This window comes from Salmo trutta, chromosome 28 (genome assembly GCF_901001165.1).
Source record: "Salmo trutta chromosome 28, fSalTru1.1, whole genome shotgun sequence".
Lineage (NCBI taxonomy): Eukaryota > Metazoa > Chordata > Actinopteri > Salmoniformes > Salmonidae > Salmo > Salmo trutta.
The window spans coordinates 26969073-26982081 of NC_042984.1; the positions used below are offsets into that span (position 1 = coordinate 26969073).

General features: G+C 41.5%; 2 protein-coding genes across 2 annotated transcripts; both read left to right on the forward strand.

The window, feature by feature from the left end:
• Positions 1-7131: 7131 nt before the first annotated feature.
• Positions 7132-8922, forward strand: ciroz (ciliated left-right organizer protein containing ZP-N domains). Its single transcript, XM_029720278.1, has 5 exons — positions 7132-7204; positions 7557-7684; positions 8014-8157; positions 8421-8459; positions 8632-8922. Exons 1-5 carry the CDS (start codon positions 7132-7134, stop codon positions 8920-8922), a joined length of 675 nt encoding a protein of 224 aa, XP_029576138.1.
• An 88-nt stretch (positions 8923-9010) lies between these two features.
• On the forward strand, positions 9011-12531 carry LOC115166422 (uncharacterized). Its single transcript, XM_029720319.1, has 4 exons — positions 9011-9113; positions 9734-9939; positions 11048-11165; positions 11613-12531. Exons 1-4 carry the CDS (start codon positions 9032-9034, stop codon positions 12083-12085), a joined length of 879 nt encoding a protein of 292 aa, XP_029576179.1. The 5' UTR covers positions 9011-9031; the 3' UTR covers positions 12086-12531.
• Positions 12532-13009: the final 478 nt, after the last annotated feature.

Sequence of the window (13009 nt, forward strand, 5' to 3'; positions counted from 1 at the left end):
TGACAAGGGGTACACGTGACTCTTGGGAAGCGCAGCGTTAACCTGGAGATCTATCGCACAATCCCCCTGCCGATGAGGTGGTAATTTGATCGCCCTCTTTTTACAAAAAGCAATCGCCAAATCGGCGTATTCAGGGGGAATGCGCACGGTGGACACCCGGTCTGGACTCTCCACCGACGTGGCACCTATGGAAACTCCTAGACACCTCCCTGAACACTCCTCTGACCACCCCTGGAGAACCCCCTGTTTCCACGAAATCCGGGGATTGTGATCAGCCAGCCAGGGGACCCCCAGCACCACCGGAAACGCAGGCGAATCAATAAGAAAGAAACTAATCCGTTCCTTATGATTCCCCTGCGTTACCATGTCCAGTGGAACCATAGACTCCCTGACTAGCCCTGACCCTAATGGCCGGCTATCTATGGAGTGCACGGGGAAGGGGGAATCTATCGGCACTCGCGGAATGCCCAGTTTAATGGCGAGTCCGCGATCCATAAAGTTCCCAGCGGTGCCTGAATCGACTAGCGCCCTATGCTGGGAAGAGGTAAAAAAATCAGAAAACAAAATTAATAAGAATACGTGACCAACAGGGGGTTCTGGGTGAATTTGGTGCTGACTCACCTGGGGTGACCGAGAAGTGTTCTGCCTGCCCTCTCGACTCCCAGACTGACTCCTCCAGCACCGGTCGGCCGTGTGTCCTCTCCGACCACAGCTGGTGCAGGAGGAGCCACTTCCTCCGGTGCCCCTTGGCACAGCCCCCCCTAACTCCATAGGAGTTGGGGCGGGGGTGCACGGAGGTGGAACAGACAGGACCCTTTCCAAACGCCCCGGCAGCCAGCAGATTGTCCAGTCGGATAGACATATCAATGAGCTCATCAAGAGAAAGAGCGGTGTCCCGACAGGCTAGCTCCCTGCGGACGTCCGCCTGGAGACTACACCGGTAATGGTCTATGAGGGCCCTGTCGTTACACCCCGCCCCAGCAGCCAAGGTCCTGAACTCCAGGGCGAAGTCCTGCGCGCTCCTCGTCTCCTGCCTGAGGTGGAACAGCCGCTCTTCCTTCCGGAGGGTGATCGAACACGGCCCGAAAGCGGCGGGTGAACTCTGGGTAGCTCGAGACCGGACCATTCCAGACAGCATTGGCCCATTCCAGAGCTCGGCCCGTCAGGCAGGAAACGAGGGCACTCACGCTCTCCTCTCCCGAGGGAGCAGGTCTGACGGTGGCCAGGTACAGCTTGAGCTGGAGCAGAAATCCCTGGCACCCAGCCGCCGCTCCATCGTACTCCCTCGGGAGCGCCAGACAAGGCGCGCCAGAGTCAGACGCAGTGGGAGGCGGAGGTGGCTGCGTCGGAGGAGCCAGAGGTGGAGAGAGGAGACCACTCCTCTCCCATCAATCCATCCTCTTCATCATCTGATCCATCGCGGATCCGATTCGGTGGAGGACGGATGTATGGTGGAGCACGCGTTCCTCCATCGAGGGAAGGGGGTTGGCCGCTGCTCCTGCTGACTCCATAGTCGTGGTGCGGGATTCTGTAATGCTCGGGCGTTGTGGGTGAGGAATCAAACGCGCGAATACAGGGTAGTGGCTTTTAATGGGCCAAATGGTGAAAAACACAAGCCACCCCAAACAGCAATGAGAGCGCACACAAAACAAAGTGCCCCAAACACATGGGAAAACACAGTCGGCGCAAAACCAACGCACTAGCGCAAAAACACAACCAGCGTGTACACAAGCATACAACAGATAAACAATCCCGCACAAAGAGTAGGCGGGCCAGCTAGCTCATATAGCCCCGCTAATCACCCCCACTAAGAACAGGTGCAAACAATAACAGAAAGGGGAAAACAAAAATGGAATCAGTGGTAGCTAGAAGGCCGGTGACGACAACCGCCGAGCGCCACCCGAGCAGGAGGGGGCGCCACCTTCGGTGGGAATCGTAACAGAGGGATGGTTGCTGATAATGGGCCTCTGTACGCCTATGTAGATATTCCATAAAAAAAATCTGCTGTTTCCAGCTACAATAGTCATTTACAACATGAACAATGTCTACACTGTATTTCTGATCAATTTGATGTTATTTTAATGGACAAAACATTTGCTTTTCTTTCAAAAACAAGGACATTTCTAAGTGATGCCAAACTTTTGAACAGGAGTATACATATTGGCTTCTAGAGAAAAAATGATTCATTATGCCGATGTAAAAGTGGGGTTCGGTTAGTACTGGATAAAACGAAGTGTTGCTGGGCTTTTATTCCACCCACTCCATTCCACCCACTCAATGCAATACACTGTATGTGAATTACATATTGGCTTATAGAGAAACAACTATTATGTGCTGATGTAAAAGCGGGGTTGGGAGTTCTCAGTAGGGTCTGTAGAATCTATATATTGTGTTATTTCATGGGGTACTGGATAATACGGAGTGTCGATAGGCTTTTACTCCAACTATTCAATTGGAAAATCTGTATCGATATCAGTTGCATTTTTCTATGTGATATTGATATCATACGAATGTTAGCTAGCTTGCTATGGCTATCCAACCATTGAACTCTTCCAAGTCAAGGCAAGCTTTTTTAACTGCTAAACTGCTTGCTGACTGTACACTATACTGCATGATTGTGGCGGGTTTACTAACGCGTTAGTTTTAGTAACTATGTTGACTATGACGTTACTAACGTTGTTAGATAATATGTTGACAGTGATGTAGGCTGTGTGTAGCGGTTAGCAGTTATGATATGAAGGTTTGGCTTGGAAAGGTTTCTTCCTCTGGTCACAGACAACTGATGTGTTGTGCACTGAAGTCCACAAGCGAAGGGAAAAGGAGCACGTAGCTGCGAGAAGGAATTATACAATGAGCAAAATGTTCATGCTGTTTGTATGTGGCTGCTATGAAAGTGAACTGTGTTTGTGTGTGATCATTTAGCCGATTCTGTTTAAAAACGTTTCTTAAACGGAAGCAAACTAAATGTGAATAAACAACAATTTGTTCAATAGAAACTCTCGTTTGCAACTGTTGGACTAGATCAGCTAGATGCAGGCAAGAGTGTGAAAGGCGGTATTGAATGTGTCACTGTGTCACCTTGATTAATCCAACTTTTCTCTCGAAATGTGAACCCACATTATAAACTTTAATTCGTAGGCTAGATTGTAGCAACCTCATGATGGGTATAGGGAAAATTTGAGTATCGTGTAGTAGCCTAAACCTATTGATGTAACATTGAGCTGGGTGAATGAAATATGAATGACAGTCATCCAATTTGCTGTAATAGAAATAAGGCCATGCTCATCAAAAATATTATCGTCCTCCCTTATCTTAAACATCACCAATCACCACTGCTCCCATATACGCTACATTTATCAATAGATGCAGTGTAGATTATGTTTCTTTTATGTAAAATTGACTCAGTAGGCAAATGAATTTGAGAGACTTGTCCACTTTATTCATGAATCATGGCTTTGCCTATACTTTATTGAGATTATGATCAAAAATATAAACATATTGCTTAACTTTGTACATGCTGTTAATCAATGAGATTTTGTAAAGTAAAGTATCAAAACATCCCTACAGGTGTAGCCCTACTACACCTGGCTTGTCATAATCACTTCCCCCTTTACATTCTTCAAAGGACTCAGGTGAATTTTCACACTTGGATATATCTGGTGACTGCTCTGATCCTTTGCTTTCATTTCCCTGGTATTTACTTGTTATATTTCAAGACAAACACAGCTGAGAATGCACTGCACCTATAAAAACCCACACAACAGTTTGCCTACCTCAATCACAAAGTGGCATGGCTTGGACTATGCTTGGTGTCATCCTTACTATGTAAGTACTAAAGTTTAAAATTGATACTCACTTTTGTGTTTCTTTTTTGTTTTTAATTACCAATATTTTAGGCTGTAACGTTGGCCTAGGTATAAAGTCGATATAAATTCATCAAAGTCATTCTTTATTATATTTTATGCCAAAATGGCTATTTACTGTATGTGTTAGATAATGTCTTGGCCTGCATGTTTTGTATAATCTGTTTATCTACACAGGAATGCTTAAACACTTCAAATTAAAGTATTTTCTTTTCTTACAAGAGTGACTATTGATTTATTTGACAGTAGGACTACCCTATTTGTCTAAACTATTCTGCCTTGTTTTCTGTAGTTGTTTTGTCCTGCCTATCAAAGGGGGTGTCTTGAAAGTTCAGAAAAGAGACTGGATGGGGAACCCACCAGCAACTTTAACAGGTATGGTTAATTGATCTATGAAGGTTTTTTCCCTTTCTAAGCTATATTTAGTTTTATGTAAGAATTGTATGTCAGTGTTTGAGGCAGGAAAAATAACTAACTAGGGTTGCAAAGGGAGGGTATATTACTGGAAACTTTCTAAGTTTACCAATAAACTACCAGCATTTTGGTAACTTCCAAGTTTTTATTTGTATTTTATCAGATGACATAGTGACCCCTTTGGGTACTTCAGATTATCACAGGTGTCTGCAATTATCGCTGGCCCTCTGTGTGGCCTTATCACATTTAAAATATGTAAAATGATCAAATAAGATTATTATAAAAATAAAAATAGAATGACAAAGCTGTAAAACATGATCCTAAATATAAACCATCAACTTAGTGAACACTATTGGTGTTTAATATGAGGGGTTCAGCATGAAATATCCTTTATTTTTTTGTACACACTTTTATTTATTTTACTAATTCAATATATATGTCTTTGTTGTAACAGTTTTGTCGCCAAACTGTCAATAGTTGGAAGAGTTGCAAAGTTAATTGAAACCTAGAAAAGGACATTTACTAAAGTAAATGTGGTGTGCTTGGTAGTCTTGAAATATTTATGGTTGTGAAATAGTAGTAGTAGTGGTAGTGATGGCAGTAGTAATTATAGTAATAGTAATGGTAGTAATAGGGTTTTCATTGGCTATGTGTTAGTTATAGTGACCTATTTTGGGTGGTTTGTTGGTGTGGAGTTATTATAGTGGGTTATAGCAGGCTAGTATATTGTGCTAGAGTGAGTACTATAGCACATAAGCCATATCATGTGTTTTGAAGCTATCAAATGTATCTGTGGCAGTCCTTTCAGTTCAGAATCTTGAAGCCTGCATTCCGCCATACAACAAGCTTCATTGTTTTTAAAGTACCATGAATTTGAGCAAAAGCTGTGTTTGAAGCTATCGAAGTAGAGTCAGTTTGGAATGGAACTTTGTTTTGTTGCTTGTAGCATAAACACCTCAGTGGCAAATCCAAATGTGGCCTTTGAAGTCTATAGAGCTTTCATGCCTATTTAAAACGGTTGTGAAGTCAGTATAAAGCCCCAGGTAGCTCACTTTCTGAAGTGATTTGTTTGACAATCAGATGAAAATATCATGACTGGTTGTGCTCATGCCACATTAAAATGTAATGAATTGTTACTGTTCAATGAAGTCTTTACTATTAGGCCCATACATTATTTGAATCAGCTGTGTAGTGCTAGGGCAAAAACCAAAATGTGCACCCCTTGGGGTCCCAAGGACCGAGTTTGGGAAACACTGCACCACTGAAAAGGCACCTAATTGGTGTAACGACCCACGTACATGTCAACGCTGGTTTGGTGTTTGTAGCAGTTTGTAACAGTTCAAGAGCAGTGACAAATCCAAATATTTCCTATTCAAGCCTATGCAGCTTTTATGTACATTTAAAATGGTTATAGTCGGAGTGCGAATTATGGGGGATCCACTCTGGTTATGGTTCAGAAATGATAAATGGTATCAAAAAGCTGTATACAAGGAACCTATTCCAGACCGGTCTGCATGTTTTAAAGTTTGTGTGGCGTTTCTAGCTTAAACGGTTGAAGGCCTGAATGTTTCCCATTCAAGTCTATGGCAATTGAAATGCATTGGGATCTATGCAAATGTGGTTGTAGTGTAAAAAGTATAGGTAGTATCAATTGTTTTTCAAGCAACCTGAAGACAGTCAGCCTGCCCGTTTTAAAGTTGTTTTGGTGTTAGTAGCTTCAATGGTTCAAGAGCAGTGGTGAAACCAAATACTTCCCTTTCAGGCCTATGGAGCTTTTATGCACATTTAAAATGGTTAGAGTTCAAAAAAGTATAAATGGTATCAAAATCGGTATAAAAGGAACCTATTCCAGACCGGTCTGCACATTTTAAAGTTTGAATGGCGTTTCTAGCTTAAACTGTTGAAGACTAATTACATGTCAACATTTACCCATTCAAGTCTATGGCCTCTGAAATGCACTGAGATGTATGCAAATATGGTTATAGGGTCCAAAGTATTAGTAGTATCAAAAATATGTTTTCAAGCACACACCAGTGCCAGCCTGCATGTTTTAAAGTTGTTTTGGTGTTGGTAGGTTTAAGAGTGTTGGAGCTAGTGGCTTTATTTCCAGTTAAATAAAAAGTATTAACAGTTTCTAAAGTTTGGCTTTGCTTTCGGCAAGCACACCTAATAATGACATTGTTGATTAGATGCTTTTTTCACTTACCATTAGGCCACCAAGGCAATTCATTGCCTGGGGCCTCACATCATCAGGGGGCCTCGTGAAAAAAAAGTTGCAACTTACTGTTGGGAGTTAGGATAGTAGATTACACAATATTGCAATTTAGGGAGTTGGTAGTGCATCAGCAGTTTTCCTCTTGTTATGTCAATCACTGACAGTCACTCAATTAGCCCATGTCAGCTAACATTTTATAGATTGCTACGTAAATTAGTCTAGCCAGCTATCTAAACTTGTAGTAATCATGGCTGATTCCTGACCAGGCAGGAAGGGCAGCTCCAGGGGGCTCCTCTCTAGCCTTTTGGCTAGTCAACCAGATAGTATGAACATGGCAGAAGTCTAGGTGACAATTGTAGAATAGCAGGACGTATGGTTTATCTACTAGAAACTCATGGACAATACAGAGACATAGAAAATGAATAGGTCTACTAGGCCTACGGTATACAAATATATATTTTTAATTCAAGTATAAATCACCCAAGTTACCATAGATTGCAATAGATTGCCTGTTAATGACCAAAATTACATAAGATTCCGGGAACTTTGGTAAATTACAGGTAGCTTTGGAACACTAGAACTAACCCACTGAAATTAAACATATTTTCAGAGGGAGATGTGGAATGCTTCTCAGAGTACATGGAGGTGTGGATCCACAGAATAAGAATAGAGGGCTTGAGACTCTGGCTCTCAGGGGCCCTAAGAATTCAAGGTGACTATCCCAGTTTAATTAACTAATAACCTAACAATCTACCCAGTGGGCAAAACTGGTTGAAATGATGTCATTGCAACCATTAACTGGTTGTAATGACGTTGTTATTATTATGTCAATTCAACCAGATTTGCACAGTTTTGCCTACTGGGTACCAGCTATGTTACAGCTTTTTGTGAAACATTTCAAATATACTTTTTGGCATTAAGCTACATCACATATATCTTTCATGAACATTTCACATTTTGTATTCTACATGAGCGGTTGTGTCACAGTCAAGATTAGACTGCATTATTATGATGTATTGCCCTTACGTTTGTTTAGTAATGCCTTTTCATCCCTCTGTCCTCAGTAATCAGCCTTGCCTTCCTGGATCAGCTGAACCTCCAGCTGTCTGCATGTGGATTCTCACTACACAAAGATCCTGACAAGAACTACATCTTTAGAGTTATGTACAATGGCTGTTTTGTCCAACATCAGGTAAGATAGCAGCAATGTAGGACTTGGCTACTTGGCTATGTCCCGATTCTGCACCCTTCTCCTTATTCACTTCGAGATGATCTTGTAATGAAAAGTTATTTACAAATGCAATACATTATTATTATTATTATTATTATTAATTAAGTGTTATCTTGCACACTCCTCATCAGACATGAATTAACAGTGGTGGAAACTCCCTTCAGCCAATGCTCAAATGTGTTTACACAAATGTGATGGGATGTGTGCAAGATACATTGTAGCTATTAGGCTACCTTTGCCTGACCCAGTATAACCCCTTTTTGTTTTGTGTGATGGTTACATCCTAGCAGCAGGGCAACAATGTCCTTGTGCTGAATTTGGTGAAAAGAATCAACCGGTTTGGAGGTCGAACTCACAGCTTCATAATGAAGTGTCCAATGGTTCCTGAACCACCCAACAGAGAACACATTCAGTGTGATCCAGACGACATACAGGTAAAGCTTTACAATTCAGTGATGTACATTAGCAATATCTCTGTGAATTCAAATAAAGTATTTAAAGTGTGTGTGTGTGGGTGGGTGGGTGGGTGGGTGTGTGGGTCAGTGGGCGATTGGGATTGGGCAGGGAGGTGGCTGTTTTGTACATAAGTTTACGATACCTTGAATAAAAGGCACATTATCCTGCACCAAATGGTGTCTTTGTTAATGATCATTGGTGTTGTGACCATAGCTGAAAATGACATACGGTATTCCCACAGGTGATCAGACAGATCCCACTGGACAGCTGGAACAATGAGGTTAACAAGTTATACATACACTGTACACTCTGTGTCTGTAGTCATTTACTGCATGCATCAGATCGTACAATGTGCTAACACTATGTGTGTATGTATGCGTTTGTGTGTGTGTACGTGTTGTGTGTGTGTGTACGTGTTGTGTGTGCACATGCACGCATTTGTCCGTTTACAGCTTCATTGGTCACTTTCCCTGAGGGGTAATCTAATTGTAGCCCTTGAGGATGCTAGCTTGATCCAGGTATACGCTGACATTAATGGAGCAAGCATCACAGTTCAAGGCAAGAGGAGAGAAATCTTGAGTCCTGTGACAGTAAGCTGCCACATTGTGGCCATTCAAGAAATTACAATGGAAACCAATAATGTTACAACCTTCTGGAACCAGCCTGATCGCTGTGTCCACCATTCTGATTCCACCAAGTTAATAATGTTGGTGACCTGTAGAGAATTATTTGCATTTCAATGACGTATTTGGCCATCCATAAAAGGAAAATACTTATTGTAGTTCTCAAATGGATGGGCAACTTCAGATTGTTGTAATTGTTTGTTCTTGGATTAACTTTAAATGACAGGTAATGGAAACGACAGGGGAATTTCTTGCCTTGAAGTTGGTCAGTGGACAGTATGCCTACAGTATGGAAGCTACCTGTCCAAATGGTGGGTCACGAGAAGCAACAATCATTTACTTTGTTTAGACAATCTGGTATCAGTTTACTTAAGCTATGGCCTAGAACTGTAACACGTGTGACATGATGCTTGTTAGAAATTATGGGTAAAATTGTATTTTAAGGTAAACATATTAGTCACTAATTTGTCATTTATAAGTGTCTATATAATTAGCTCATAAGGCATTTATTGTGCCTTATATCAATGAAGCCATGATGTATAACATTTAAAAGTAGTTTAAAATATGTCAGTCATGTCAGTGTTTTTCACTGTCATAAACTGTCACAGGCATGATATCATAATAGTTATGCAGCTTGTATCCCATCAAGTTTTACTGAAAATCCAAAACAATTTGATACAGTTGTGGGCACTAAAACATTAGGTTGTGCTGTGCTATTGGCAGAACAATCGCCACAATGCACAATGCACTCTATTGTCTCCTAGTGATAGCTTGCCACAAAAACCTGTACCAGTTTTTTTTTATGGACTCGCTTTTTGATGCCTGAAACCACTGAATGAAATTGAACACGAATGTAATGTTAATTTCAAGTATCTCTATGCCCACAACGTAATGCCACCTCCTCACACACCCTCCCTTTTGATGTCCATAGTGGTGTCAGTGTCCAGCCCAGCAGCAGAGGACACTATAGTGCACATTTTTAAACGGTGCATGGGTTTGACAAAAAGAGGAGGCTACGAGAGTGACACCCTAACAGTTAGCAGTGTTTCTGTGAACCAGACAGAGAAGTTCACTGTCTATGAGACCCATGACTTTGTCCAACTCAGCATCCCTACAGCCCTTATCATACAGGTCAAGGTAGGTGTGTTTCTGTGAACTATTTTTCTGACCATTTGGTGTAAATTGATGTGGCTATTTAGCAGACGTTTTTATCTAAAGCGATTTACAGTTCATAGTGACACATGGCTGATGTGAGAATCACTCACAACCCTGCATGTACTAGCATGCACACAAGACTGTAAGTCGCTTTGGATAAAAGCGTCTGATTAATGGCCCATATTCTTCTTATTATTATTATTCTCTAACCGACTGAGCCATAGCATGCTTTCGGAAAGTATTCAGATCCCTTGACTTTTTCCACATTTTGTTAGACCATGAGAATTTTGTTTCTCATGGTTTGAGAGTCTTTAGGTGACTTTTGGCAAACTCCAAGCAGGCTGTCATGTGCCTTTTACTGAGGAGTGGCTTCCGTCTGGCCACTCTACCATAAAGGCCTGATTGGTGGTGTGCTGCAGAGATGGTTGTCCTTCTGGAAGGTTCTCCCATCTCCACAGAGGTACTCTAGAGCTCTGCCAGAGTGAACATCGGGTTACCTCCCTTACCGAGGCCCTTTTCCCCCGATTGCTCAGTTTGGCCGGGTGGACAGCTCTAGGAACAGTCTTGGTGGTTCCAAACTTCTTCCATATAAGAGTGATGGAGGCCACTGTGTTCTTGGGAACCTTCAATGTGCAGAAATGTTTTGGTACCCTTCCCCAGATCTGTGCCCTGACACAATCCTGTCTCGGAGCTCTACGAACAATTCCTTTGACCTTATGGCTTGGTTATTGCTCTGACATGCACTGTCAACTGTAGGACCTTATATAGACAGGTGTGTGTCTTTCCAAATCATGTCCAATCAATTGAATTGACCACAGGTGGACTCCAATCAAGTTGTAGAAACATCTCAAGGATGATCACTGGAAACAGAACGCACCTGAGCTCAATTTCGAGTCTCATAACAAAGGGTCTGAATACTTATGTAAATAAGTTATTTTTATTTTTAATAAATTAGCAAAAAAATATATATACTTTTTTTGCTTTGTCATTATGTGGTATTATTGATGAGGATTTTTTTTTTATGTGGAAAAACGGAAGGGGTCTAAGTACTTTCCGAATGCACTGTATATAATCAAATCGTCTTTTACAGAACTGCCCCACTGACGACCGGCTTGCACAGCCTTTCTATAGGGTAGACGTTGTGCTCACGTTCAAGGAGACTAACCACAAAATGTACTGGACTATGGAGAACACTCTGCCATGCACAGGTGAGGGTGTGCTCAGTAACAGTGACAGAAATGTTATGATCAACATTAAGCCTCTGATGTAACTCTTACAATTGAAATAAAAATAGTAAGAAATATGCACCATGTTAGCTACAGCAGCCCTGCCACTTGTTTTGGTATACAGCTGATGAATTGAGCTTGTAGTAATGTAACCCCTTTCAAATATCATTCACTTGATAGTTTTAACATATTTTTAAGCTGTACATTCTTTGTTTACATTGTTGTTTGTAAACAATGGAGTAATATAAATATATTTTGGGTTATGATCGGGTAAGACAGTTGTGCTAAGCTCATGAGGCATTTAAAAGTTATATTCTTCAAAAATAAATATCAATCATTTAAACTACTTTTTAACAGATTCCTTGATCCAAGACTGTGCCTTTAAAGTGTCCTTTTGTAGCTAATGTTTTTAATTCTGCCTTTTTGCAGAGTCCCCCAGACTGCTATCAATCTCCCCTATATATTATCATACTTCAACAACATTGGACCCTATTTTGACATACACTACATCAACCCCTGCTTCCTATACCACAGTGCCCTTTAGCTCGTATTCAACAATGGACCAACAGTTTCTATCAACAGAGAAATCTCAGGAGGGCACCTCCACCTTCCCAAAAACAACATCAATTGAGAGGACTCAGGCTGAAGAAACAGGAAGAAAATCATCACCCACCAGTTCCTCACATACACAGACCTCTGGTTCCATTATCTACTGGAGTAATGTGACATCAATGACTCCAAGTACAACAAACAAAGCAACACAGGACAAATACCAACAGACAAACAGCACAGGTAGAGTGCCAAGGATCATCCGTTACAAGTCAAACAGAACCAGTAGAATTCCAAGGAGCAGCTGCCACAACTGCCACAATGCAGGCAGAATTCCAAGGAACAACCAATAGAAATGAAACAGCACAAGTAGAACTCCAAGGAACATCCGTTACAAGTCAAACATCAAAGGTGGAATTTCAAAGAACAACCATTGCAAGTGAAACAGAACATGTGGAATTCCAAGGAAGAAACACTACAAGTGAAATAGGACAGGAGGAATTCCAAGGAACAACAGTTACAAGTGAAACAGGAGAGGTGGAATTCCAAGGAACAACTGTTTATAACTGACACAGCACAGGTGGGATTCCAAGCAACAACCATCACAAGTGGAACAACACAGGTAGAATTCCAATGAACAACCATTACAAGTGAAACAACACAGGTAGAATTCCAATGAACAACCATTACAAGTGAAACAACACAGGTAGAATTCCAATGAACAACCATTACAAGTGAAACAACACAGGTGCAATTTCAAGGAACCACCGCTGGAAGTGCAACATTGCAAGTTCTTAGAAACAACCACTAGACAGGTAGAATTCTAAGTATCAACCACTATTAGTGAAACAGCACAGGTGGAACAACTGCAGCAAGTGAAACGATGCAGGTGTAATTCCCAGAACAGTGGCAATTAGTACAACAGATCAGGTACCATTCCAAGAAGTGACTGTTACAGTTGAACAGGTGGAATTCAAAGGGGCAAACGCTACAAGTGGGACAGCGTGGGTAAGATCCAGAGAGACAACATCTACAAGTGAGGCAACACATTTGCAACTCCAAGACAGCAAACAGATCTGAGGTTATTTTCAACTCATCCCCAACAACTGAGACAAAACCACATTTTTTTAAATGTTTTAACCAGGTAGGCCAGTTGAGAACAAGTACTCATTTACAACTGCGACCTGGCCAAGATAAAGCAAAGCAGTGCGACACAAACAACAACACAGAGTTACACATGGAATAAACAAGCGTACAGTCAATAACACAATAGAAAA

Excerpts from the sequence above, each read along its gene's own strand:
- ciroz (XM_029720278.1), top strand. The coding sequence starts at position 7,132 with ATGGAGGTGTGGATCCACAGAATAAGAATAGAGGGCTTGAGACTCTGG. Across the intron at positions 7,205-7,556 it reads AGGGGCCCTAAGAATTCAAG|TAATCAGCCTTGCCTTCCTG; the intron begins GTGACTATCCCA and ends CTCTGTCCTCAG. Across the intron at positions 7,685-8,013 it reads GCTGTTTTGTCCAACATCAG|CAGGGCAACAATGTCCTTGT; the intron begins GTAAGATAGCAG and ends ACATCCTAGCAG.
- LOC115166422 (XM_029720319.1), top strand. The coding sequence starts at position 9,032 with ATGGAAACGACAGGGGAATTTCTTGCCTTGAAGTTGGTCAGTGGACAG. Across the intron at positions 9,114-9,733 it reads GGAAGCTACCTGTCCAAATG|TGGTGTCAGTGTCCAGCCCA; the intron begins GTGGGTCACGAG and ends TGATGTCCATAG. Across the intron at positions 9,940-11,047 it reads CCCTTATCATACAGGTCAAG|AACTGCCCCACTGACGACCG; the intron begins GTAGGTGTGTTT and ends CGTCTTTTACAG.